This window comes from Ursus americanus, chromosome 11 (assembly GCF_024610735.1).
Source record: "Ursus americanus isolate L20-20 chromosome 11, mUrsAme1.1.p, whole genome shotgun sequence".
In the NCBI taxonomy this organism is placed as follows: Eukaryota; Metazoa; Chordata; class Mammalia; order Carnivora; family Ursidae; genus Ursus; species Ursus americanus.
The window spans coordinates 9,440,991-9,468,043 of NC_142137.1; the positions used below are offsets into that span (position 1 = coordinate 9,440,991).

The 27,053-nt window shown below is 40.5% G+C and overlaps 1 protein-coding gene across 2 annotated transcripts in view; it reads right to left on the reverse strand.

Moving 5' to 3' along the window:
- MDN1 (midasin AAA ATPase 1) overlaps window positions 1–26,571 on the reverse strand; it is a 164,058-nt gene extending 137,487 nt beyond the window's left edge. For both annotated transcript variants that reach the window (XM_087865316.1, XM_045807060.2), the window contains exons 1-8: window positions 26,301–26,571; window positions 16,552–16,778; window positions 9,660–9,884; window positions 9,054–9,161; window positions 8,784–8,976; window positions 5,881–6,123; window positions 5,506–5,637; window positions 1,431–1,534 (exon numbers count right to left, since the gene is read on the reverse strand). In XM_087865316.1, the coding sequence (XP_087721442.1) occupies window positions 1,431–1,534; window positions 5,506–5,637; window positions 5,881–6,123; window positions 8,784–8,976; window positions 9,054–9,161; window positions 9,660–9,884; window positions 16,552–16,778; window positions 26,301–26,402 (1,334 nt within the window). In that variant the 5' untranslated portion in view covers window positions 26,403–26,571. The remainder of the gene's footprint in view (window positions 1–1,430; window positions 1,535–5,505; window positions 5,638–5,880; window positions 6,124–8,783; window positions 8,977–9,053; window positions 9,162–9,659; window positions 9,885–16,551; window positions 16,779–26,300) is intronic.
- Window positions 26,572–27,053: the final 482 nt, after the last annotated feature.

Sequence of the window (27,053 nt, forward strand, 5' to 3'; positions counted from 1 at the left end):
GGTTAACTCCACACACCTCCTCTAAATGTTCACCTGGGCAAACACTAGTATAACCACTAAATATAATGTGACATTAGTGTCATTCTTGGGCATATTAAGACCTTGGAGAAGTATACAGATATATACTAGCAGTGGGAAATAAATCACTGTGTGCACGTTATTATAAAATATAGACATGGACATATACTAAGTTTGCTTAGGTTTTATTCCTTTGTTGATGCTTATATTCAATTTTTTTAACTGCTTAAAATCTATAGGTCATCATCATCACCATCATTGTGGCTAGCCATTAGCTGGGCACTTATTACGTGACAGATCTTTAATCCAAGTTATTTCATTTAATCTTTACAACTTATACCAAGTTGTAAAGTATGTATTATTAGCCCCATCATTATCAGACAAGGAAGGGACATACAGATACAAAATGTCAGTGTCAGGACTCAAACCCAGAGCTGTCTGAACAGTTCTCACCAGTGACTGTTTTTGAAAACAAGAAACTAAGATAAAGTTTTTAAAAACAGGATATTTTTAAATGGGGGGGGGGGCGTTCTCATTTTCAGATGTATTTCAAATAGGAATGAAGGGGAGCTCCTGGGCAGCTCAGTCGGTTAAGTGACTGTCTCCTGATTTCACCTCAGGTCATGATTTCAGAGTTCTGGAATCGAGCCCCATGTAGGGCAATGTGCTCGGCAAGGAGTCTGCTTGAGGATTCTATCTTTCCCTCTCTCTCTGCCCCTCCCCCTGTTCATGAGCGCATGCTTTTTCTTTCCCTCTTTCTCTCCCTCTCTAAGATAAATAAATCTTGGGGTGCCTGTTTGGTACCATCCGTTAAGCAGGTACTCTTGGTTTGGCTCAGGTCATGATCTCAGGATCCTGGGATCGAGCCCCACGTCAGGCTCCATGTTCAGTGTGCAGTCTGCTTAGGATTCTCTCTCTTTCTCCCTTTGCCCCTCCCACTCGTGCTCTCTCTCTAAAATAAATAATTCTTTAAAAATAAATTAAATAAATAAATAAATAAATAAATAAATCTTTAAATAAAATAAAATAGGAATGAAGGGGGAGCTGGCTGGCTCAGTTGGTACAACATGCAACTCTTAATCTCAGGGTTGCGAGTTCAAGCCCCATGTTGGGCACAGACCTTACTTAAATCTTAAAAAGCTACAGTAATCAAGATAGTCTGATACTGGTGTAAAGATAGACAAATGAATAATGGAACAAAATAGAGTCCTGAAATAGGAACCAGATCTTTAAAAAATAAATAAATAATATAAAATAGGAATGAAAAGCTTGGACCTATCATCAGTTCCGATTGATCTTGCTTTACGTGGGCCCAAAAAACTCTACTCTAGGACTTTTGGACTCAGTACTCTAATCTGGGAACATATGAGGAAAAGGCTCCATAGTGGAAATAGAAAATTAATAGGACATACCTCCTAGTCGCAAAGAACTGAAATCCAGGAGCCACTTTCAGACAGTCACCTCGGCCAGGAATCAAGAGCTCTCCATTCTCCAAGAGAGGGATCAGCACGGAAACCTAAACCACAAAACCCCACTGATAAAACTACTAAGGCAGAAGTAACAAACAAACAAAGAAACAAAAAATACCCTTTCTCCAAACGATGAGCATATCCTAATAGGAAACCTTAGTTCGCACAGCATGAACTGGGATCAAAAGACAGATGGGAATGTCTGAGCCACCTATAATCCAGAACGATTTATTCATTCAACATTCACTAAGTGCCTACTGTGGACTAGAACCAAGCCAGACACTAAAATTCGAAACATGACTGAGGCTTTACACCCTAGCATCTAACAGAACAGCCATGAAGACCACCGTACACCATGATCAGTGTGACCTCCAGAGGTGGCTGTGTGTCAGAACGGAACAGTGTAGGAAACAGGGCAGTGAAGCTATCTCAGAAGTAATGATATTCACTGCGTCTTAAATGTGAGCAGGAATTAGCCAGGTTTGGTGTGAGAGAAATGGCATATATACTCCAGGCAAAAAATATTCATATCGTTAAAAATCTATGTTCCTAAGATCATGGCATGAGAGGATTCTGTTGTTAGGGCAGAATGTATATATGAAATAGTGGAAAACTACAAAACATAGAGATAAATGATTAAGGGTGTCCCGCGCTGAGCTAAGGAGTTTGAATTTTTTCATGAAAGTTATTAAGAGGATTTTAGCCTGGAGGAAAATACTGTAATTTTTATTTTAGAAAATCAACTGTGCAACAATATGGAATATAAACTGAAAAGGGGCTAGCCTACAGGAAAAAGGCAAAAACAAAGGCAGGATGGCTGTATATATAGATGTCTGGCTGGCAAGAAAGGAAAACAAAACAAAAAGAAAACAAAAGAAAAGAAAAAGAACACACTAGTCAGGTAACAAAGCAAGATGGCTAGATAGAAGGATAAAAATAAACCCTGTACTAAGGCAGTGGGACAGAAGAGAAAAAAATAAAGAGATAAGAAAAAAGTACTAAGCAATATAAAATTAAAAGAACAGACAAGAAGGAGACACCAAACTTCCGGCTTGCTAACTATGGCAGAAAAGGCTGTTCTGAGAAAGAGCGGACAAGTTCCATTTTGGACATCTTGAACTTCCACCAGCTAAGGGACATTCATGTAGAAATTTTTTAAGAAAAGGGTGGGCTAGACATATAGATCTAGGAAACATGAGTTTATAGAGGAAGCTTAAAAAGAAAAAGCACAGTAAGAAGACCAAAGAGTCAAAAAAGAGGGTTCTAAAATATCAGACATAATTTTATTAAGCATCATTATTTCACACACGGCTAAAAGCTGAAAGGAAAGCCGAAAATAATACAGGAGCAACTCGAAATAACTCCAAAACCTGAAATTACAGAAAATTGTCCTGAGATCTGTAAAAGCTACCTTAAAATAATAAAGGGCTAACTATTAGCTGAGAAGCTTTGAAAACAACAAAACAATAATCATGGGATTTAGGCATGTTTTTAAGTAAACACAACTTTACTATAATGATACCAAAGTTTAAATATAATCAAATGAACAACATACCCTTTGTATGAACAGAACAAATACATGAACAGAACACAAAATGGGACTCAATGTAGAAGAATTTTCTGATGTTTATCATACACTGCCAAAGGGAGATCAAGATACAAACTGTCAGTTTGATCTTGAATCTGGACTTGATCATCAAAGAATGTAATCAACAGCAGTAGATCTCTAGGCTCCATCGTGGCCTGGATGGAATATCTCTTATGTTCACCTATCTTGTTTGGCTCTAATTCCACAATCCATAATCCTAATGACTTCTCAGTTACCCTGATATCTGAAAAAATTGCCCGGGAAGACAGCACTAAAAAATGGAAAGCCTCACAGTTTTGTTGGGGGCGGGGGGTAAATGAAAAAGAAAAAAGAAAGTGAAAAGCCTCAACAAATACTTGGCCTTGTACTTTATATTTCAGTTGCATTTTTTAGTCTCATTATTAGGAGTCAGTCTTGGCTCTGGGCTTATTAAGAAAACTGGGTTTCCAGCCCTATAAAACTGAGCATTATGACCCTAGATATGATGTGTCAATTAGACTCAAAAAAGGGGGGGTGAGGGGGACCCTAGAACATGGTAATCACACTGTGAGGCCCTGTCTGGGCCGATAAGCCCATTACATCTTTACTTCATCAGATTCTAAAATCATCATAATACACATGTATTTATAGTCACTCCTTCCCCTTCATTATTTCCCTAAACCTATACATACACTCTCCCATTATTCTCATCCAAGAGGGGAAAGTCTTTATGCAGCTAGGATTCGTGGTTTAAAAAAAAAAAAAAAAAAAAAATTAAAACCAATCTCAGGAAAATCTGCCCAAAGGAAAAATTTTTCATTCTGCAATACATTTTTTGTCATACTTTACAGAATATAGAGGAAACATGGACTGTTTGCATAGCTATTTTGATATATACAGAAAAATAATCAAAACGAAAATATACTGGATGTATAATGAAACAAAGACAAACATGCTCTTATTACATCTTCTCTTCCTTCATCTGTCCTCAGCCTGCGGCTCTACAGATTGCCACAGCTGGGAAGCAGGGTCTCAAAGTTCTCAGTGTATCTGTAACATGGGTAAGATATTTCCCACAAGGCCTATTCTTGGAAAGGTTATGAAACTGATCGCATATTCAACTAAAGAAGGAAAAAACTACAATGAAATTGATCACATATCCAACTATAGTAGCTCACCTTTACCCACACAGGGTAAGTTCCAAGACCCCCAGCGGATGCCCGAAATTGTGGATAACAGAAAACCCTATATATACTATGCTTTTTCCTATACGTACACACCTACGATAAACTTTACCTCATAAACTGTCAAGGTAAGAGATTAACAACAGTAAATAATAAAATAGAATACTTGTAACAATATACTATGATAAAAGTTATGTGAACGTGGTCTCGGGGCACCTGGGTGGCACAGTGGTTAAGCGTCTGCCTTTGGCTCAGGGCGTGATCCTGGCGTTATGGGATCGAGCCCCACATCAGGCTCTTCCGATATGAGCCTGCTTCTTCCTCTCCCACTCCCCCTGCTTGTGTTTCCTCTCTCGCTGGCTGTCTCTATCTCTGTCGAATAAATAAATAAAATCTTTAAAAAAAAAAAAAAAAGAACGTGGTCTCTCTCTTTCTCAAATATCTTATTGTACTGTACTCAGCCTTCCTGTGGAGATGTGAGCTGATAAAATGCCTACCTGACAAGATAAAGTGAGGTGAATGGCTGAAGCACTGTGACGTAGTGTTAGGCTACTACTGACCTTCTGATGGTACATCAGGAGGATCATCTGCTTCAGGACCACGAGTAACCATGGGTAATTGAATGGCAGATAACGGGGGACCACGTACTCAATGAAAACAGTACCAACAGAACTTTATCAACTTTCTATTAAACAAAAGGCCAGCTAAGTAATCCTACCTCAAACTAGATAGATAGGTGATCATGAATGAGCTTCTCACAAAACATATCATCTCTAATCAAACACCTATGTTATTTATTTTTTTTAAAAGATTTTATTTATTTATTTGAGTGAGAGACAGCACGAGCAGAGGGGAGGGGCAGAGGGAGAGGGAGAAGTAGACTCCCCGCTGAGCAGAGAGTCTGACTCAGGGCTGGATCCCAGGACCCTAGGATCATGATCTGAGCCACCCAGGCACCCCAAACACCTATGTTATTTAAATTATCTCCCAAATCACTATTAACAAAATGCTCTTCAAAGATAGGAAGTCAGGAGCGCCTGTGTGGCTCAGTCAGTTAAGCCTCTACCTTCAGCTCAGATCATGATCCCAGGGTTCTGGGATCGAGCCTCACGTAGGGCTCCCTGGACTCCCTGCTCAGCAGGGAATCTGCTTCTCCCTCTCCCTCTGCCTTCAAACCACCCCCCCACTCTCTCTTGCTCAAATAAATAAAATCTTTAGGGAAAAAGAAAAGACAGGAGATCAGCAAATAATTAGTGAGATGACATACCACGTCTAAGGGGGCATAGTCAATATCCTCCAGAAGGATCCAGTGTCCTTTTGTGGCTGCCTGTGTAAGAGTACCAGGTTGCCACACAAACTCTCCTGGGACATCTGTGCAGCGATACATTCCCAACAGCATCTGCAGGAAGAGGATAAAGTAATTACTGAAACCACACATCTGAGATGCCAGTGCTGTATCTTTTGATTAATTCTGTTAAACTTCTATACAGATATAAGCAGGCACTTGATGTTTTTACACCTAGGTCCCATCAGCTATGAGGAAGACCAATAACTCTTCTCATACTCCCTTAGCAAAAAGAACACTTTAATGCAAACATTTATAAGCACGCGAACCCACCAAAATTTGCTGTTTCTTAATTACCTTACTGTCGGTCTGATCTCCAAGCTGGACTTTAAGAAGTTCAGGGGGCTTCCGTCTACCTGTCATTGCACCTAGGTGTTCAACTAAGGAAGTTTTGCCACATCCTATTGGTCCTTCCAACAACACGGCATTTTGAGAAGCCACTGCCATAGCCAGTGTCTGAAGATTTTTGCAGATTGAATCAACCAGCACATAAGACCTAAAGGCCAGCTCCTGTTCACGAGAAGAATTCCTATTACTAGCCTAAGGAGGCAAGCGAAAAATAAAAGGCATGTCAAGAGTCTTTCCTCCAAAGGGCACAGGTTAATTTCTACAACAATGTTTCCACTGACCTTTACATAAGCCTCTAAATAAATTAGTAGTATCAAACAGTAGTTATGTTTTCCAAAATAAGGATCTTTTTCCTTCTGGCAGAATTTGCTAACAAATGTAATAAGGAAAGTCTCCCAAAGTTTGAAAAGCCAAAAAAGTTGACACACAAAGAATGGGGGCAAACCTCATCTCATGACTGAATTTTTATTGTTTTTCTTCCTCTCGCCACATTCTAAGGTTTCATATCTAAGATCAAGAATGCACATGATATATTTATCAATCAGGGAAATGGGGACACTAAAAAGATACTTTGTATTATAAAATTGTTACATTTTTTCAGGTGTAATAAAGAATATTGGCTTTTTAAAGTTATTTTCTTTTATACATATATACTGAAATATTTAGGCACGAAATGATGTGGTATCTGGGAATTGCTTCAAATAACATGGTTTGGAGAGAGTGTTCAGAACTATAAATGAAATGTAACTGATCATGAATTTATAATTACTGAAACTAAGTGATGGGTACATGGGGATTCATCACACCACTACTTCTAGTTTGGAATATATTTGACATTTTCCATAACAAAAAGTGAAAAATAATAATAATAGTACTCTCAATATGTTTAATGGGTACAGAGTTTCAACTTTGCAAGATGAAAAAGTTCTAGAGTTTGTTTACAAAACAATGTGAATATTTTAACATCACTGAAGTGTACACTTAAGACTGTTTAAGATTGTTGGGGCACCTGGCTGGCTCAGTCAGTAAAGCATGTGACTCAATCTCAGGGTTGTGAGTTTGAGCCCCACGTTGGGAGCAGAGTTAAAAAAAAAAAAAAAGTTTAAGACAGTAAATGTTGTATTTTACTGCATTAAAAAAATTTTTAGGGCACCTGGCTGGCTCAGTCGGTTAGGCGTCTGCCTTTGGCTCAGGTCATAATCCCAGAGTCCTGGGATCAAGTCGCACATCGTGGTCCCTGCTCAGCAGGGACTCTGCTTCTCCCTCTCCCTCTGCCTTTTCCCCCAGCTCGTGCTCTCTCTCTCAAATAAATAAAATCTTTAAAAAATTGTTTTTCAAATAATAATAACACAGGGAAAAAGATCTCTTAGAAAAGTGTTATTATTCCTTTAAAAGTTCTTAAAATTCCTTCTCAAACATGGCTAGTCCCCTATAGATATGTGAGGACAAAACGAGATTCAGGGCTGGAAGTCTTTTGTTTTGTTTTTTTAGATTTTATTTATTTATTTGAAAGAGAGAGCACAAGCAGGGAGAGAGACAGAAGGACAAGCAGACTCCCCGCTGAACATGGAGCCAGACACAGGGATGGATCCCAGGACCCTGAGATCCTGACTTGAGCCAAAGTCAAATGCTTAACCACTTAACTGAATGAGCCACCCAGCCACCCCATCGGCTGGAAGCTCGAACTCTCTGCAGGGCTGTTACTCTCAGCAATTCAGCAGGTCATAGCACCATTCCGTATTTCGCCCCAGTGCCTTGTCATCGCTATTCAACAACAGGCCCACCCCAACTAAAATTCTTCCCTATGTTAAAATTCTAATGCTCTGAACCTAATCTATGTTAGGAGAATGGTTGGGGTGGGAGGATCTTAGTGACTAGAGGGAAACACAAGGGCCTCTGGAAGTGCTGCTGTCCTAGTACTGGTTACATAGATATTTTCAGTTTATAAATAATCATTGAGCTGTATATTTAAGATGGGTATTTTAATGCATACCATGCTTTTTTTAATTTTAATTTTTATTATTTTTAAGGTTATTTATTTGAAGTGATCTTGCACCCAACGTGAGGCTCAAACTCACGACCCCAAGATCAAGAGCCACATGCTCTTCCAACTGAGCCATCCAGGCGCTCCCTATTATGCTTTTTTTTTCTTTTAATTGTACTGACCAATGGACAAACCAATGGTTCAAGGAATGACCCACGACATCTTCCGAAAAGAAAACTGGGTGAATGTGACCATCACATAAAGTGACAAGTGACTAAAGACTAAAAAACAGACTGGATCCCAACAGTTTCAGATTACAAAGCTAGATTATAATCTATAAACCTTTCAAAAGTGTGGGTCTAGAGCCACATTCTTGGAAAGAAGCTCATTTCATACGGCAGGGGAAGTTCAATACAGTTACTAGCCTCCCACACAATGAGCAAAAAGAATGTTATGACAGAAACAACTTGCTGGGAGTTATACTTGGACCTACTTCTATCTCTGCCAAAGGGCAGCCCAGGGGTCTCCAGGCTGATCATCCTGCCTTTGTTTCACATAAATACAGTATCACAACATGTGCTATACAACATCACAGACAGAATATATGGCAGAGCTTTGCTGAAGTAAAAAGCATTATATAGGCATCACTGGAGTTTCTAATTTAACATCAAACAGAAACAAAGGAAATACAGAGAAGAGGGCCCTAGGTAAGTTTTTCTTAATCTCTTTCAAATACTTCTGTAAATGGAACATCAATTTGGCAAACTCAATTTGACTCACACCTATAACACAGAGCCCAAGCAAGGAAAAACCACACTCAGTGTTTAAGAAGGGGAAGAGGACACACACCCTACTGATGCCAACATACCCGCTCTCCAGGGACCGGCTGCTGCCCAGGCAGCACCACACCACAGACAGCAGTCACTCTGGAAGAGAGGTCAGCTGAAACAAGATGTCCCTGTAAGTACTGCAGCTCCTTCTCCTTACGCCAAAGGGAGGTTTCTGGATTAGCCAAAACCAAGGCCTTCTCCAAGTCCTGCAGCTGGGCCTCTTCTAGTAACCTGAGGAAAATGAGGATCTCATCAATTACTTTAACGCACAGCACAGCCACATCAAGATCTCCAGGAATTCTCCTTACCTCAACCTGAAATGGATCAGTTCCTCACTATTAAAAATCTTCTTAAGGAATGATAACTTGTGCTCTTCATTCATACAGGTGACCAGAGCAAGACAATTGGCTGTGTACCTGGAGAAAATCAAAGTATATAAACTCAGGACAAGCAGCTGAGTCTCAAAAATAAAGAAAATTTGTTAGCTAACTAAACACTAAAAAAGGAAATCTTAAAGGCGCCTAGTTGGCTCAGTTGGTAGAGCATGCAACTTTTGATCTCGGGGTGGGGAGCTGGAGTTCCATGCTGGACGTAAAGATTATTAAAATAAATAAATGAACAAACTTTAAAAAAAGAAAAGGAAATCTTATAGAATTAATATAATAGATTTAAGAGTAGAAAATACAAATCAGACATGATGAATTCACTTGACAGAACTTGAAAAAGGTGGAACTCCAGTAATATCTCATTTTCCACTAAAGAGACACATGATTAAGGAAAGGAAATAAGAAACCAAAGGCATCAGAACAAAAATAACACATTTTACGTAGCTTCCTTTCCCTCCTCATGCACAGAACTCTCTATTCCCTCTATCATCCCCACAGAAACACAGGAAAAGTCCACCAGGTACACACCAGCGGACCAACGTGTCATGGCTTCTGAGGAGAGGGACACACACACTCCAGTCCCAGAGCTCCCGGAACACAGACTGCTCTTGCTGCAGAAATTTATAAGCTGCTTCCATTAGGTCCCGGAGCTTCATCCGCCTGCGCCCGTAGCGGACTGGATTAGCATCTGAACTCTCTAGGAAGAGTCTTTGAAAGACTGGAGAAGTGTCCTTGAAATACCTCAGGGCAAACCTTCAGAAAGAGAGAGATTATTTTTATTTGTTGGTGAGAATATCACAATATACACATCTCCATTTTGAGACAGGACAGCAGAATATAACAGGAACTTCCAAACGTCTGAAAGCAAAGAGATAAATACTGACACTACCTAGTCCTAATATGGTATCCTGTTTTAAGCTCAGGAACCAGGACCATGGCATGAGATACCTAAGAGAATACAAGAACCAGAAGTACTTATCCCAAGTGTTTTCCACCAAAAACGCACTCAACTTCAACAAACATTTATTGACCTCTCACTAGGAGCCAGACACTGTGTTAAGTACCAGGGGTACAAGACCAACGAGGTACTATCCTAGACTCCCCCAGTAACAAGGAAGACAGTCACTTACAGAAACAACAAGAGGGACAAGAAAAAAAGATTCTACTAAAACTGGGGGAGTCCAGAAGAGATAGGTTGCATCTGAAGAGATAACAGATTTTCATGAAACACAGAAAGCAGGCAAGTAAGATCGCAAAAGATGGACAAAAAGCTTCAGACATGGGGCGCCTGGGTGGCTCAGTCATTAAGCGTCTGCCTTTGGCTCAGGGCATGATCCTGGCGTTCTGGGATTGAGCCCCACATCAGGCTCCTCCACTGGAAGCCTGCTTCTTCCTCTCCCACTCCCCCTACTTGTGTTCCCTCTCTCGCTGGCTGTCTTTCTCTCTGTCAAATAAATAAATAAAATCTTAAAAAAAAAAAAAAAAAAAAAGCTTTAGACAGGAGGCCCCTGGGTGGCTCGGTCATTTAACTGTCCAACTCTTGGTTCAGGCTCAGGTCATGACCTCAGGGACAGAGACTGAGCTCTGCGTCAGGCTCCACACTCAGCACAGAGTCTGCTTGGGAGTCTTTCCCTCTCCTTCTCCCTCTCTTTCTGACCTTCCCTGCACGCGCGCACGCGCTCTCTCTCTCTCTCTCTCATACACACACACACACACACACACACACGTTCTCAAATAAATAAATAAAATCTTTTAAAGAAAGAAAGCAAACAAGCAAGCTTCACACAGTTCATTACATATTATGGATATTAATCCCCTACCAGACACATGATTTGCAAATATTTTCTCCCAATCTGTAGGTTCTCCCATCCTTGTTTCCCTTGCTGTGCACCAGCTTTTTAGTTTGATGTCCCAATTGTCTATTTTTGTTTTTGTTGTTTGTGCCTTTGGTGTCATCCAAAAAATCATTGCTAAATCTACTATTATGAAGCAATCTCTGCCATCAGCCTGTTCCTGAGTTGCATCCATTTGTAATAACTTGGTGAACCAGTGTCAGTAACAGACTCCCCAGGAGCCCATTGGGAATGTGACAGAGCCGCTACAGGGGCCATCAGAATCTGTTTTCCAGAGCAACGTATACTGAAGCAACAAGGAGGTATACCCCAGATTCCTGACTCAATATATTCCCAAATACAAAACTGTAATTGGGGAATAATGAGAATTCAGGAGATGGGTGGGAAGGCTTGGACTTCTACAAGCAAGCCAGGCAAACAGAAACAGAGGCTTGGTAAATTAACACTTGTGATATTCTGAATGAGACTGGACAAATGAGACTTAGAAGATTCAGCTGTTGCTCAGAAGAGACCTGGCAGAGTAAGAAAAAGAAAAGCAATTTAGGAGGAAATATATCAAACTACTATTAACAGTTATCCCTAGGGGCGCCTGGGTGGATCAGTCGTTAAGCGTCTGCCTTCAGCTCAGGGTGTGATCCCAGGGTCCTGGGATTGAGCCCCTCATCAGGCTCCCTGCTCTGCTGGGAACCTGCTTCTTCCTCTCCCACTTCCCCTGCTTGTGTTCCCTCTCTCATTGGCTGTCTCTCTCTCTCTGTCAAATAAATAAATAAAATCTTAAAAAAACAAAAAATAAATAAATAAAAACAGTTACCCCTAAAATGTAGGATTTCAGGGTAAGGAAGACTTCTGCTTTTTGCAATTCTGTATTATAATTTAAATATATTACTTTTATAATTAAGAGAAAAAAATAGGACATTTTTTTCTTCACAAGGATGCTGTCAGAGTAAGTACAATAATTCTTTGGGAGAGAGAGGCTGGTATTCCACTAGCTCAGAGGCAGCTGATGTTGGCAGCACATGTGGGACCAGGCAGGCAGTAACAAGCATGAGGGCAGATAAGCAGTTACCAAATGGTCAACCTGACCCAGGGGGTCTTTGAGGAAGATAGGGGGAAATGAGCAGAGTGTACTGGCAATGACCATACATTTGTGCGACAATGAGGGGAAGAGAATTGTGGTCCACTCTAAGTATACAAAAGGGAGACTAGTCAATATTCTCTCCTGAACTTACTCAACTACATCACTCTCTTTTCTAAAGACCCATCATTTCAGGAGTGCTCTAAAATTCTGATCTAAGCAATGACGGATGGACCCATAAAGCATTTTTAGCGAATTATTTAGAGAATAACATTAGTCTTTTTCCCTAGAGAATATTCAAAGACTGAGGAGAAGGGTCTCTTTCCTGGAGTAAGATAAAGAGTCATAAGGTCCAAAATGCAACAAGGAATACCATCCAGTTAAACATCTAATCTTGGATGAGCCACTCACTTGGGCAACTCATCATAGGCTTCCTAGCGTCTAGAAATAAGACCTATGGCCCAGTTCTGGCTCGACACTTAGAACAATTTAGTTAACCTCTCTGAAGATTTAAAATAAGATTTTACAATGATGTTACTGAAGATGTTACAATATAAAGATTAAAGGGCACCTGACTGGCTCAGTCGGAAGAGTATATGACTCTTGATCCCAGGATTGTGAGTTCAAGCCCCACAGAGTGCAGAAAGAAAACAAACAAACAAACAAACAAACTTCAAGGGGAAAAAAAGGGGAAGTGGTCCACCACTAAATGCAAAAAAAGATTTAAAACACATACCTACATATTTAAACACTATAAAATCCTGTATAAATATATATTATTACTAAAACACCACCATTGTTTTAAAATCCACATTCCTAATCACCACTGCAGATCCACAAATTTCATGCCCAAGGATGTTCAATGTCACATTATATGTCAAGAATTCAAAACTAACTTGGGATACCTGGCTAGAGTATATGACTCGATCTCACGGTTGTGAGTTCAAACCCCACGGTGGGTGTTGAGATTACTTAAAAAAAAAAAAAAAAAATAGAGAAAAGAAAAAAAAAGAACTTGGAAACCTAACTAATATGTTAGAAGAGAGAATGCATCAACAAACTGGGACTGCTTTCCTAGAGTCCTGAAAAAGAATTTGCCAGAATAAAACATATGATTAAGGATTCTACATGCAAAAAACGGTATGAACAAACAGCAACAAAATGGTAATTATGTGAGGTAAAAGATGTGCTAACTAACTTTATTATGGTAAATAGTTTACAATATATACATGTATCAAATCACTATGTAATATACCTTCAACTTATACAATGTTATATGTCAATAAAAATATATCTCAATTATTATCTCAATAAAGCTGGAGGTGGGGGGCACCCAGTAATGAACAAATAGCATAAGGGAAAAAAAGAAAAGAAAAAAAGAAATGTTTAAGAGCACTGAGGTACCTCATGGAAGCCCCAAACACCTTGAGCTCAGAAAGAAGTATGTACCCGTAAATAAATGGCAGGCATTAGGACCCTAGGGAGCTTGACTGAGTACCTTCTCTCTGGTCTCTTTTTTTTTTTCCCCTAGATTTTCATTGCCATCCTATTTCTTTTCTCTTCATTTTTCCTCTCCTTGCTCTCCCTCCACAAACCGCTACAGTATAAAACTTTCTCTGATTTCCAAAAGGAAAACATTCATCCTTCTTTAATGATTTTCTTCCTCTCCTTAAGTATTTTGCTCACAAACCTCTCCTTAGCATATTATATTCAATTGTTTGCAAAATACAATAACCCATTATATTTTACTTTTTTACCCCCACAATGTGGCCCAGAGCTTAAAAGAAGGGTCTCCTATGTTTATCTATTGGATGAACGACTATATCCTATCTAAAAATATTTGGTATATTCCTATTACGTTAGGTATATTTCCTCTAGAGAGGAAATTTGGGGCACATGCTGAACTAATCTGCTACAATTCTTTAAAAATCAAAATCTCATTCTACATCATTGTCTATAGTTCATTTTACAACATGCATTGATTTGTTTATACACAGCTCTTTTTTTTTTTGCTTGTTTTTCAAGTTACTCTATCATAGGCACTTTCGTAAACTGCATTATATAATTTTTGGAATGAGACGGAAGCATAAATAAAATATATGGCCCTGGCAAAATGAAAGAAGAAAATACAGGGGTGCGCTCACCTGCATTTAATAAGAACATAAAATTTGAAGCAGGTGGGAAATCAGATGTAACTAATTCATCATTTTAATGATTCTCAAACACAATCCAGAAGCACTCGACCACAAAGGCTTAGGAGAAGTGGGGGTTAAAGTTACCCACATGTCAATCTCATTTGGTAAGTACAGGATAGTTGGCACACCTTATGAAATGGTACCACAGATAAGTACATCTAAATGATTAAACCCCTAAAGGGGGCCACAATCTCAACCCTCGATCAACCCACAGCATATGTTCCTAATTACCAAGTATGACATTGATATTTGCTGTGTATCTTCTAGTTCCATTAACCTGGGCTCATTTTTTCCCTCCCCTTCTAGAAAAGCTCATACAAATTATGGTTTTCTCCCAAGCCTTCATTTCTTATTCCCTTCATTCAAGAACGAGATTAGAGATCACACTTCCAAGAAAGCTAAAGTGTACCTATTATGTTGATGAAAACTAATAGGGGCGCCTAGGCGGCTCAGTCATTAAGCATCTGCCTTCCGCTCAGGTCATGATTCCAGGGTCCTGGGATTGAGCCCTTCATCAGGCTCCCTGCTCAGCAGGAGGCCTGCTTCTCCTCCTCCCACTCCCCCTGCTTGTGTTCCCTCTCTTGTTATCTCTCTCTCTGTCAAACAAATAAATAAAATCTTAAAAAAAAAAAAAAAGAAAGAAAACTAATAAATAAAAGATGGATATAACAGATACTCTTAGGAGCAACGTGGGTGGCTCACAGTCGTTGAGAGCAAGCGCCGCATCAGGCTGCCCACTCAGTGGGGAGTCTGCTTCAGATTCTTTTTCCCTCTCCTTCTTCCTCCCCCTCTGCCCCTCCCTCGCCATGCATGCATGCTCTCTCTCTCAAATAAAATCCTTAAAAAAAAAAAGAGAGAGATACTCTTATTAGTGCACAAATATTATTCAACTTTAGAATGAAAGTTCTTTCTTCTCAATTAAAAAAACTCTAACACTCATTTTGCTGCCCCTCTGACTATTCCACACAAATGATATTTTACTATTAACTTAAAAGACAAAGGCAGATGCAGTGGCATGTGCCTGTAGTCCCCAGCTGTTTGGGACAATGAGGCAGGAGGATTGCTGGAACGTAGTTCTGGTATGCTGATCTGGTGTCCACGGTAAGTTTAGCATCAATATGGTGACCTCCCAGAAGTGGACGACCACCAGGCTGCCTAAGGAGGGGTGAACCAGCCCAGGCTGGAAACAGAGCCGGTTAAAAGAAAAACACATTAGAATCCAGTTCTAGGGGTGCCTGGGTGGCTCCATTGGTTGGGCATCTGCCTTCAGCTCAGGTCATGATCCCATGGTCCTGGGATCAAGCCCCATGTTGGGCCCCCTGCTCAGCCGGGAGCCTGCTTCTCCCTCTCCCTCTGCAGCTTGTGCTCTCTCACTTGCTCACTCGCTCTCTCTCAAATGAATAAATAAAATCTTTAAAAAAAAAAAAAAGAATCCAGTTCTAACACAAATTTTTTTTAAAGATTGTATTTATTTATTTGACAGAGAGAGAGAGCACAAGCAAGGGGAGCAGAAGACGGAGAAGCAGGCCCCTGCTGAGTAGGGAGCCTAATGCAGGGCTTGATCCCACATGACCTGAGCCAAAGGTAGCTGATTAACCAACTAAGCCCCCCAGACACCCCCAATACAACTTCTTACAATACTGCTTTGGATAGATTATTACAGAAAGTTAGAAGGGACACCAGAGCCTTCTAACCCACCCCTTCAGCTGCTCTAGTAAGCAAAAAATTACATCCATCCGAAGTGGATGCTGTAAGAACCTCAGCTAAAACTCATTTAAATTGACTTATATGGGGATGCCTGGGTGGCTCAGTTAAGTTAAGCGTCTGCCTTCGGCTCAGGTCATGATCTCTGGGTCCTGGGATCGAGTCCCACATCAGGCTCCTTGTTCAGAAGGGAGCCTGCTTCTCCCTCTGCCTGCTGCTCTCCTGGCTTGTGTTCTCTCTCTGACAAATAAATAAATAAAATATTTTAAAATAAATAAATAAATAAAATTAAATCACCTTATATGGATGTCTCACCAGATGATACAATCCTTGAAGGCAGGGAACATATCTTGGCCATTCTTCCAGACTTGTCTTGATTGCCAAGACTTTAAAGAATGTAGTAAATGGTCACTAAACTAAACTGGATAAAGGGATTCTGTTGTGATCATTTTTATAAACAGTACCACTTATCTTTCTTCTTTCTTATATTTCCCTTCTTCCCTTCTCCTCAACTCTGACTCCTCCTTCACTTCCCAGGAGAGAGCTGGTTCTACTACCTCAAGGAGAAATGTGAAGAAAAAACTGTTACTCACGGGAGGACATCAGGATGGTTACCAATGAGTTTGCTCATTGACACACAGAGCCGTTCGTGTAGATCGTGATTGACTTGGCCTCCGGCTTTAATGGCCTCAGCATTCCTTTCCAACAAATCCAAAAGAAGAGGGCGCAGCTGGCGACCAACCAACACAGTACAGTCTTTATCCAGAAGTAACTGGGCTAAGGTATTGAGGATACACTGGCGATCTTGAGGTGTCCACACCTGAGAAAGGCAAAACAATGTTAAACGCTACTCATTTGCACTGCTGCAGAAGAGCAGTCCTAGCTTGGAATCAAAACATCCAGTATCCAGATTTCACAAGTGAGTTTATCTTATAAAACACAATGGGGGTTCTGCAATAGAAGATTACAGCGAATTTAAAGTAAAAGGGTGTCACAAAGAAGTTTCAGTCCACTGGGGTTTGAGCAAAAGGACTGATACCTGAATTCCATGTAAGATGCTACACAGCTTCCCTGAAAAATAATGTTTCATGGTCTCAATACTTCCCAGAGAATCCCATGTTTCCCCCAGCTCCTTTGCTCTTGAAGGAAAACAGAAATTGCATGGGGGGGGAGGGGGGGACCTGCAGTTAGCATGCAAAACTGCCTACACTCTTGAGGAAAGGATAGAGATAAGAAATCAATTCCAGAAAATGAATGAAGGTATCTCTATGAAGGCTTCAGCCTCTAATAAATAAACAAAACAAAATCCAAAGGACACAGCCACACTTTGATATGCAAGATGAAATACACAACAAAATTCTAGTGCCTGGGCACAGAATGTCCATAAGAGTAACAAGGAAAATTGAAAAAGTGTGTAAAAAGTCTCATGTTGCTAGTGTGCATGCAGATCTATAGAGCCCCTGCTGCCAACAAAGACCTTGGGTTTAAACTACTTAAGGGTCATATCCTCTGACCCAGCAAATCCAATGCTATGAATTTATCTTAAGGAGTTTCACACTAAACAGTTATCTGTAAAAGTATAGCCTGAACACAACCTAAATACTATATGCAAAAATTTAACAATTTTTTCCAAAATTATCTCTCAGAAAAGGTTACCTCACACCTGAGCTCTTACTAAATCTTCCAAAATATAGGGCATTCACTCATAAAACAACTAATTCTGAATAAAGCACTGATGGGGGAAAGATGTTATACTGGAACAATTTCCATCAATATTAGTCCTACAAAGAAATTTAACAGATTTGGTCATGATTCACAGGGGCATGATATGACATTTTCAACTGCTGAATGTCCTTATAAATAAGCCCACTAAAGGTATCATTTAAAAAGTATACAATAGGGGTGCCTGTGTGACTAGTCAGTTAAGTGTCTGACTCTTGATTTTGGCTCAGGTCATGATTTCAGGGTTGTGAGATCAAGCCCTGAATCTGGCTCCACACCGGGCGTGGCACTTGCTTAAGGTTCTCTCTCTCATTCTCCCTCTGCCCCTCCCCTACTCCCTCATCCTCTCAAAATAAAATAAATTAAAAATAAAAAATAAGAAGTAGTTATATTGTGAAGAAAAAGAAACATCATCTATAAAATGAAGGAAAAAAAAACCTGCAACTATCCTGGACATGTTATACAAAATGGATACTTGCAGGTTGGGGAAAAACCTCTAGAGAGAATGTCATTTCATGAACTTTCTCTTCAAAAGGTAATCTGGGGGCGCCTGGGTGGCTCAGTAGGTTGAGCATCAGACTCTTGATTTCAGCTCAGGTCATAATCTCAGGGTCTCAGGATCGAGCCCTGCGTGAGGCTCCACATTCAGCACCAAGTCCGCTTGAGGTTCTGTCTCTCCCTCTCCCTATGCCCCTCCCCCTGCTTATGCTCTTTAAAATAAATTAATAAATAAATAAAATATTTTTTAAAAAAGGTAATCTGAAAAACTGTGTTAGAGGAAATAGATATTTAGCCTTTTTTTTTTAAAGTAAACTCTATGCCCAACATGGGGCTCAAATTCCTGACCCCAAGATCAAGAGTCACATGCTCTATTGAATGAGCCAGCCAAGTGCCCTCAGATATTTAGCTTTTTAAAAACCAACTTAGGGGCGCCTGGGTAGCGCAGTCGTTAAAGCGTCTGCCTTCGGCTCAGGGCGTGATCCTGGCGATCCGGGATCGAGTCCCACATCAGGCTCTTCCGCTATGAGCCTGCTTCTTCCTCTCCCACTCCCCCTGCTGTGTTCCCTCTCTCGCTGGCTGTCTCTCTGTCACATAAATAAATAAAATCTTTAAAAAAATAAAAAATAAAAAATAATAAAAATAAAAATAAAAACAACTTAAATCAATCAATCAATCAATCTTCATTGACATACACCTTACATACAATAAAATGCACCCATTTATAATTTGATGAGTTTTGACATATGTACACACCCATGTAGCCACCACCCAATTAAAGCATCAAACCCAAAGTTCCCTTATGTTCCTTGGTAGGCAATCCCCTCACCAATAGGCAACTAAAAATATGATTTTATGACTACAGATTAGATTTAACTAGCCTAGAACTTTATATAAATTAAATCATACGATATATGCTCTTTTCTGTCCAATTTCTTTTGCTCAGTATAATGCTTTTGACAATCCTCCATGTAATTAAATGCTTCAATAATTTACTCCCCTTTTATTACTGACTAGTTTTTCACTACAAATAAACCACAACTTTATTATCTTTACTGCTTCACCGTTTCCAGCTATCATCAAAAAAGCTACTATGGGGGCACCTAGCTTGCTGGCTCGGTTAAGCGTCTGATTTTTGACTTTGGCTCAAATCATGATCTCACAGTTGTGAGATCAAGCTACACATCGGATCAAGCCAGGCATCAGCTCCGTGCTGGGCATGGAGCCTGCTTAAGTTTTTTCTCTTCCTCTGCCCCTTCCCCTCCTCTCTCTTACCCCGTTTTTAAAAAAATAAATAAATAAAGCTACTATGAACATTTGGGTACAAGAGATTTATAGACATATATTCATTGCTTTCTTTTTCTGCACCAGTTTTAATATGTTCATTACTCCTAATTTTTTTCATTACCTAAGAGTGAGATTGCTGGGTCATATAACTCTATGCTTAATTTGAAAATAAATTTCAATTTAACTGAAAATTTTTTTAAGATTTTATTTATTTGAGAGACAGTGCTTGTGCACTCATATGCATGAGCTGGGGGAAAGGTAGTGGAGAAGAGCAGAGGTAGAGGGACAATCAGACTGTCTGCTGAGTGCAGTAACCAGCCACAGGGCTCGATCCCCAGACCCCAAGATCATGACTTGAGCTGAAGTCAGACAATCGACTGAGCCGCCCAGGAGCTCATAACTTAAAACTTTTTAAAAGAAATTTTTTGATGTTCAACTTTAATATTTTATTTTTTTAAAGTAAGTTCTACACCCAACATGGGCATGAACTCACAATCCTGAGATCAAGGGTCACATGCAGGGGCTCCTAGGTGGCTCAGTCAGTTAAGTGTCTGCCTTGGGCTCAGGTCATGATCCTGGAGTCCTGGGATCGAGCCCCAGGTGAGGCTCCCTGCTCCATGGGAAGTCTGCTTCTCCCTCTCCCTCTGCCCCACCCTCCACCTCCTCCCCTCATGCTCTTTCTCTCTCTTTCCCTCTCTCTAATAAATAAATAAAATCTTTAAAAAAAAGAGTTGTATGCTCTACCGACTGAGCCAGCCAAGTGCCCCTCACTTTACTTTAAAACAAGTAGTTTACCTTACTCTAAAGTAGTTTACTTTAAAACAAGTAGTTGTACTGGTTTACACCCACCAGCAATGTCCGAGACCTTTAGCTGCCATGTAACTTCACCAACACATAGTATTGTCTGTTTTAATTTTAGCCATTCTAGAGGAAGGAGAGCGGTATCTGGTGCTTTTATCTGCATTTCCCTGATGCCAAAGATGTTGAGAATTTTTTCAAGTGTTTAATAGCCATTCATTTATCATCTGTTGTGTTGCTTGTTCAATCTTTTCTCCATTTTTAAATTGGGCTTTTCACATATTAACTATGATGCTAGCTATATGTTTTTGTAGATGCTCTGTATCAGCTTGAGGAAATTTTGTTCTATAACTGACTTGTTTGTGGTCTACTCCTAGCTTGTTTTTCTTTCTTTTTCCTTTTAGATTTTATTTATTTATTTGACAGAAAGAGAGAGAGAGAGAGCACTAGCAGGGGGAGCAGTAGAGGGAGAAGCAGGCTCCCCGCTGAGCAGGGAGCCTAATGTGGGACTTGGATCATGACCTGAGCTGAAGGCAGACACTTAACCAACTGAGCCACCCAGGCATCCCCCTAGCTTGTTTTTCTTGGGTAGGCTTTGGTAGTTTGTATTCTTCAAACACTCTTTGATCTAAACTGCTTAATGTATTAGCATAAAATTGCTCATATTAGTCAACTGTCTTTTTACTCTTTTTAGAATCTGTTAGTGGTGGTATTTTCCTTTCTTGTAGTTTGGAACTTTTCCATTTATTTTTGATCAGTCTTTGCAAAGAACCACCTCCTGGTTTCACTGGATTGCTCTATTGTTTGTCTATTTTCTATTTCATTAATTCCTACTCTTACCTTTATTATAATTGTCTTTCTTCCACTTATTTTGGGTTTAATTTGCTCTTCCTTTTCTAATTCTTTAAGGTGAAAACTTAAAAAAATATCTCTGATTTAGGGGCACCTGGGTGGCTCAGCTGTTAAGCATCTGCCTTCGGCTCAGGACATGATCCCAGGGTCCTCAGATTGAGCCGTGCATCGGGCTCCCTGCTCAGTGGGAAACCCTCTTCTCTCTCTCCCACTCCCCCTGCTTGTGTTCCCTCTCTCGCTGTCTCTCTCTGTCAAATAAATAAATAAAATCTTTAAAAAAATTTTTTTAAATAAAAAAAATCACTGATTTCAAGTGTTTCTTTCCTAATACAAGAATTTAATGTTAGAGGGCACCTGGCTGGCTCAGTCGACAGAGCATGTGACTCTTGATTTTGGGGTTGTGAGTTCAAGTACTGTATTGGGCTCCACACAGGGCATGGAGTCTACTTTTAAAAAATAATAATAATAATTCGATGTTTTGAATTTCATTGTTCATTGTTTAGTGGCTCAGAATATGCTCTATCTTGATGAAGTTTCCAGATGAGCAGAATATGTATTCTACTGTCTTGGGCACAGCACTCTTATAAATGTTAAATACGTCAGGTTTGTTGATAGTGGGTCTTCCACATGCTTAGTGATTTTCTGTATTTGTTCTATCAATTACTCAGGACAGAGTGTCAAAGCCTCCAGTTGTATTTATGAATTTGCCTATTTTTCCTCTTCTGTCACTTTCTAATTCACATATTTTGATCTTCTGTTATTAGGTGTACATATATTTAGGATTTCTTTCTTAATTTTGCACTACTGATATTTGGAGCTGGATGATTCCTTGTGAGGCTATCCCATACACTATAACATATTTAGCAACATCCCTGGCCTCTAAACACTATATGCTAGAAGCAACCCCACCACCACTATTTACGATAATCAAAAATGTCTCCAGATTTGCCCTTGGGGCAAAATTACCCCAGTTAAGGACCACTAGGCTGGATTAAAAAATACTTGAAACAAAAAATGAGAATAATGTTGACAGGGAAAAAAAATTTTTTTCTTTTAAGCCAGGAGGCACCTGGCTGGCTCAGTCAGAAGAGGATGAGACTCTTGTTCATGAGTTCAAGCCCCATGTTGGGTGTAGAGATTAAATAAATAAACGGGTTTTTTTTTTTTTTTTGGAAGAAAATTTTATTTTTAAGTTTAAAAATTTCAAATAAATAAAAAACACCTCATATACCATATATCATTTTAGAAAGCTTGATTTTTATTCTGGAGACAATGGGGAGCTTTTATACAAAATGGTGACTGATTCAGATGACTTATTAATGATAATTTATTAAGTGACCAGAATAGGGAACTTATATAGAAAAAAAGTAAGTTAGTGGTTGTCTGGGGGAATTTGGGAAATCACAGCGATGCGGGGTGGGGGGATGATAGCTAAAAGGTATGGGGGCTTCTTTTTGACATAATGAAAATGTCAGGGCGCCTCACTGGCCCAGTCGAAAGAGCATGAAACTCTTAATCTTGGGGTCATGAGTTTGAGCCCCACATTGGGTGTAGAGATTACTTAAATAAATTTTTTTAAAAAATTCTTTTAAAGAATGTCTAAATATCAGTCTAAAACAAACTGTGATAACAGTTGTACATACCTGCAAACATAGCAAAAACCACTGAACTGTACACTTAAATGGATGATGTACAAGGTATGTGAATTATATCTCAATAAAGTGGTTTTTAAAAATTATTATTATAGCTCGCATGCACTGATTACTTATTTTGTGCCAGGCACTTTGATAAGTTCCTCACATGCATTACCTAGATCTTACAACAGTCTTATTTATAGCAGTAATAATTAACCACTTTTATAAACAGTGCTTACTATAGTCTAGGCATCTAATTCTCACAGCAACCCGTAAAGTGGTAATATTATCCCCATTTTACCGATAAGGAAACTGAAAAGTAAAAAAGGGGTTAAGGTCACAAAGCTAGCAGCAGAACCAGCAATCCATGTCAAAGTCTGGCTCCAGAGTCCTTGCAACTATTTAGCAGCTACCATATGTAATGTATCAAGAAACTGAGACTCAAGAGAGTTAAGTAACTTGTTCAAGGCCCCAAAAGGAATTAAGAGAATAGATCTGATCTTCAGCCAAACTTCAGTTCCAGTATCTTAAGCACTCTGTTCTCCCTGAACACAGACAGTGATCAAGGATGTAAGGATGTGTGACACTGTGATTTATAAAGCAATTTTTTAAAAGATTTATTTATTTATTTGAGAGAAAGAGAGCTTCGTGCACATGTGGGGGAGGAGCAGAGGGACAGAATCCTCAAGCAGATTCTCTGGTGAGCACAGAGCAGGACCAGGGCTTGATCTCATGACCCATGAGATCTTGACCTGAGCCAAAACCAAGAGTAGGACACTTAACGGACTGAGCCACCCAGACACCCCATGGTTTATAAAAAACCCTTGAATTTCCTCTGAGAAGAGTGATAAAGGTGTCTTTTGTTATGTTGTTACGTTAAGAAGGTGAATTCTGTGGGAGTTTTTTGGTTTTTAAAGTAAGTTCTAGGCCCAACATGGTGCTTGGACTCACTACCCCCAGATCAAGAGTTGCATGCTCTACCAGCTGAGCCAGCCAGTGCCCCAAGGAGGTAAATTTTGGAAAGACCCAAGGATGAGGACTGGCTGTCAAGAGAACCAACCAAATGATTACAGTGTGGGAACCTTCAGCCCTCTACCTCACAGGCCAGGGGTTGGACATTGAAATTCAACACCAATGGCTAAAGATTTCATAAACCATACCTACGTAATGAAGTCTCCATAAAAACCCAAAAAGACTTGGTCAGGAGAGCTTCCAAGTCAGTGAAGACATGGATATGTGGAGAAAGTGTCATCTCTGGAGAGGGAATGGAAGCTCTGCATTCCTCACATACCTTGTCCTATGCATCTCTTCCATCTGGCAGTTGCTGAATTATATCATTTTATAATAAACCACTGATCTAGGAAGTAAATATGTTTCTCTTAGTTCTGTGAGCCACTCCAGCAATTTAACCAAGCCCAAGGAGGGGGCTCTAGGAACTTCCAACCCTCAGTCAGTTGGTCAGAAGTGCAGGTGACAACCTGGACTTTTGACTGACACCTGACTTGGGGGATGGGGGACAGTTTTGTAAGACCGAACCCCTAACATGTGGGATCTGATGCTATCTCCAGATAGGCAGTGTCAGAATTGAGTTAAATTGTAGGACACCTAACTTGTGTCTGAGAATTGCTTGGAGATGTTGGAAAACACACACACTGGGATGGAGTCAGAATTATAGGATGGTGGTGGTGGTAGTGAGATGAAAAGGAAGGAATAGATTCAATACCAAGTAAATAAAACATGGAAGACTTGGACATATGTGAAGGAAAAGGAGTGAAAAGAGTGAGGACAGTCAGTTCTCTAAAGTGACTGGATAGAGAGAAGGTGGTGTCACCAGCTGAGATAAAGAACATAAAAAGAAACACAATCCTAAAAAATTCTTACTTCAGATCTCAACTGCAATGAGAATCATGTTTCAAAAGTCTTTGCTTTCTAATAAAAATTGTTTTTTTCCCCCAAAACAGGAGAAATACAGAATGGCAACACAATCAACTCTTCTGAATGAAAGTCTAGAAATGATCACTGAAAATGGTTCAAGGAACAAACCTGAAAGACATCTCAGGACAGAATTTGACAGACAATGTGAAGCAAAGAAAAGGGAGAAGCAAAGGTGTCCTAATCTCCTTAATTCAACTGAACTTTCAAGTAACTTTCAAGTCCAACACTATCTCTATACAATGTCAGAATCCACACGAGTTGTTCTCACACTTGTGTGTGTCAGAGTCTCTAAAACTTTATCTAAAAAAGACTATAAACCATTTCCTCTCCCTACTCCCAAAACATAAACACCAATTTTACATCCAATTACAGTGATGTGGAAACATATATCTCCTGTTGCTGGTCCATGATCCCCAGATTCAGAACCTGTGCTCTGAATTCTAAAGCCCACTTATAGAAAAATACCTCTAGCAACAATACATAACTCAGGAGCCTGTCATCAGAAGCTCAGCTCATACAAACTGATTATCTCTTTCCTTAGTCCAACCCATCAAAACTCCAGGTTCTCTTTCTACAGCTCACCATTTGTTTACTGATTCCCTTCACTGGGTCTCAGAAGCCAGAAACTCCAAGGTATCCTTAACTCCTCCCTCCCCTTTACACTTTCGATCTGTCACCAAACAGAAATGCCTCTCATGTTAGTTCTCTGCTGCTCCAGACCCAAAATACTCTGGTTGCTTCCTAAGCAATGGAATATATATATGTACATAACGCATTTATGACTGAATAAGTAAGTTATAGATACTGTAGTTAGAAGGGAAAAAAACACATTTTCTACTCTCAAAAAGCTCAAAGATATTGGGGGTAGGGAAGCATAAACTAGGAAATTAAAATGCAACATGAAAAAAATGCATGATAAAGGTCCTCAACTCAAACAGTAGGGAGTCGAGAGAAGGCTCTTAAAAGGCCAAAAACCCATTTTCTAGAAGGCTCTAATTCACCTAATAACGCCTATGGTTAATGCCACACAGTTAACACTAGCTGTCTTGCTTTGCCCTTCAGGTGTTTTCTGTGTTTATGAAGTTGTCTCCAAAAATAGATGCTAAATTCCCCGGGGGCAGAGACCGTAACGAATTTCTGTCTTCTCATAGAACCACACCGTGCCTCAAGCAAAGCAGGTACGCAATCAATACGTGTTAGCGGGCCAAAACTATGGGATGAGGCAGAAAAGAAAAACAGTCACCCAGACTAACAGGGGTGGCTAAGACTTGGCACACTAGAGTAATACACATGTCAAAAGACCAAAGATACAACCTCAATTACAGAAAAACAAACTACATTTCTTTCGGAAGGCCACGTATGCCACAGATTGCTGCAGGGTGGTCGGCTAGTGGAGAGAACGGAAGGGACTCTCATATAAGCACAGAAGGCTTCTTCCAATTTCCTCAAACACGCGCGGACGTCTCCGCCCCCGGCCAGCCCTGGGGAGGGGGCCAGGGTGACAGAACGCCGCTACTCTCTTCCCTTAAGGTAGCGCGTCTCACTCAGGGCCGCAGGGCACGCGCGAGGGGCGGCAGGTGTCTGCCCGGCGATTTCCCTCTCCCTCCTTCTTTTACCTGTTTGGCCAAGAACCTGCCCAGTTCGCTGCGGCTCTTCTCGTTCTTGGCAGCGAGCAAACGCAGCGGCGTGGCCGCCACCTCCAGGAAAAGGTGCTCCATGACCGCAGGCCCTCTGTCCCCGGCGGCCACTAGCGCTCCCTACTTAGCGCGCGGAGCCCCCGAGCCTCTGAGGTCCCACACCGGAGGTGCCAGCAACTAAGCCCCAGGGAAAGGAGCCCCAGCTGCCCCACAGACACCGGGAGAACTGCAGCACACGTGGGGGAGCACGCGGCGCTCTCCGTCATCAGCCCGCGACGGCGACTGCAGGGCGGCCCCAGGCCCGCCCCCTCAGCAGCGGAAACAGCCGGAGTCAATACCGCGCCAGTTCCGGGAGGGCAATAGAATCTGACCGCTGTTGCGATCCGGGTTTCCTGTGTACAGTGATAGTTGGTCTCCGAGTCTGGGTGTGGGGGTACAGCGAGACAGGAGATTCCGCTAGGCGGGAGAAGCGAGGGAGCTCTCAAGCCCACCCTCCTATGGAAATATGACAAGCACGCCCCTTGCAGTATTCATAATACAAATATTGGAAGTAAGTGTTCAGTTAGGGAGTATTTAAGTGTGGTATATGCGTTATAGAATATTCAGAAGCCGTTAAAAAGAGTGGAATAGAACTTCACATTTACGTAAAGTTCAAGAACAAGCCAAAATAATGACAAAGTCAGGCTAATGGTTGCTTTAGGGAGTATTGACAGTCAAGGGACCTGAGGGAAC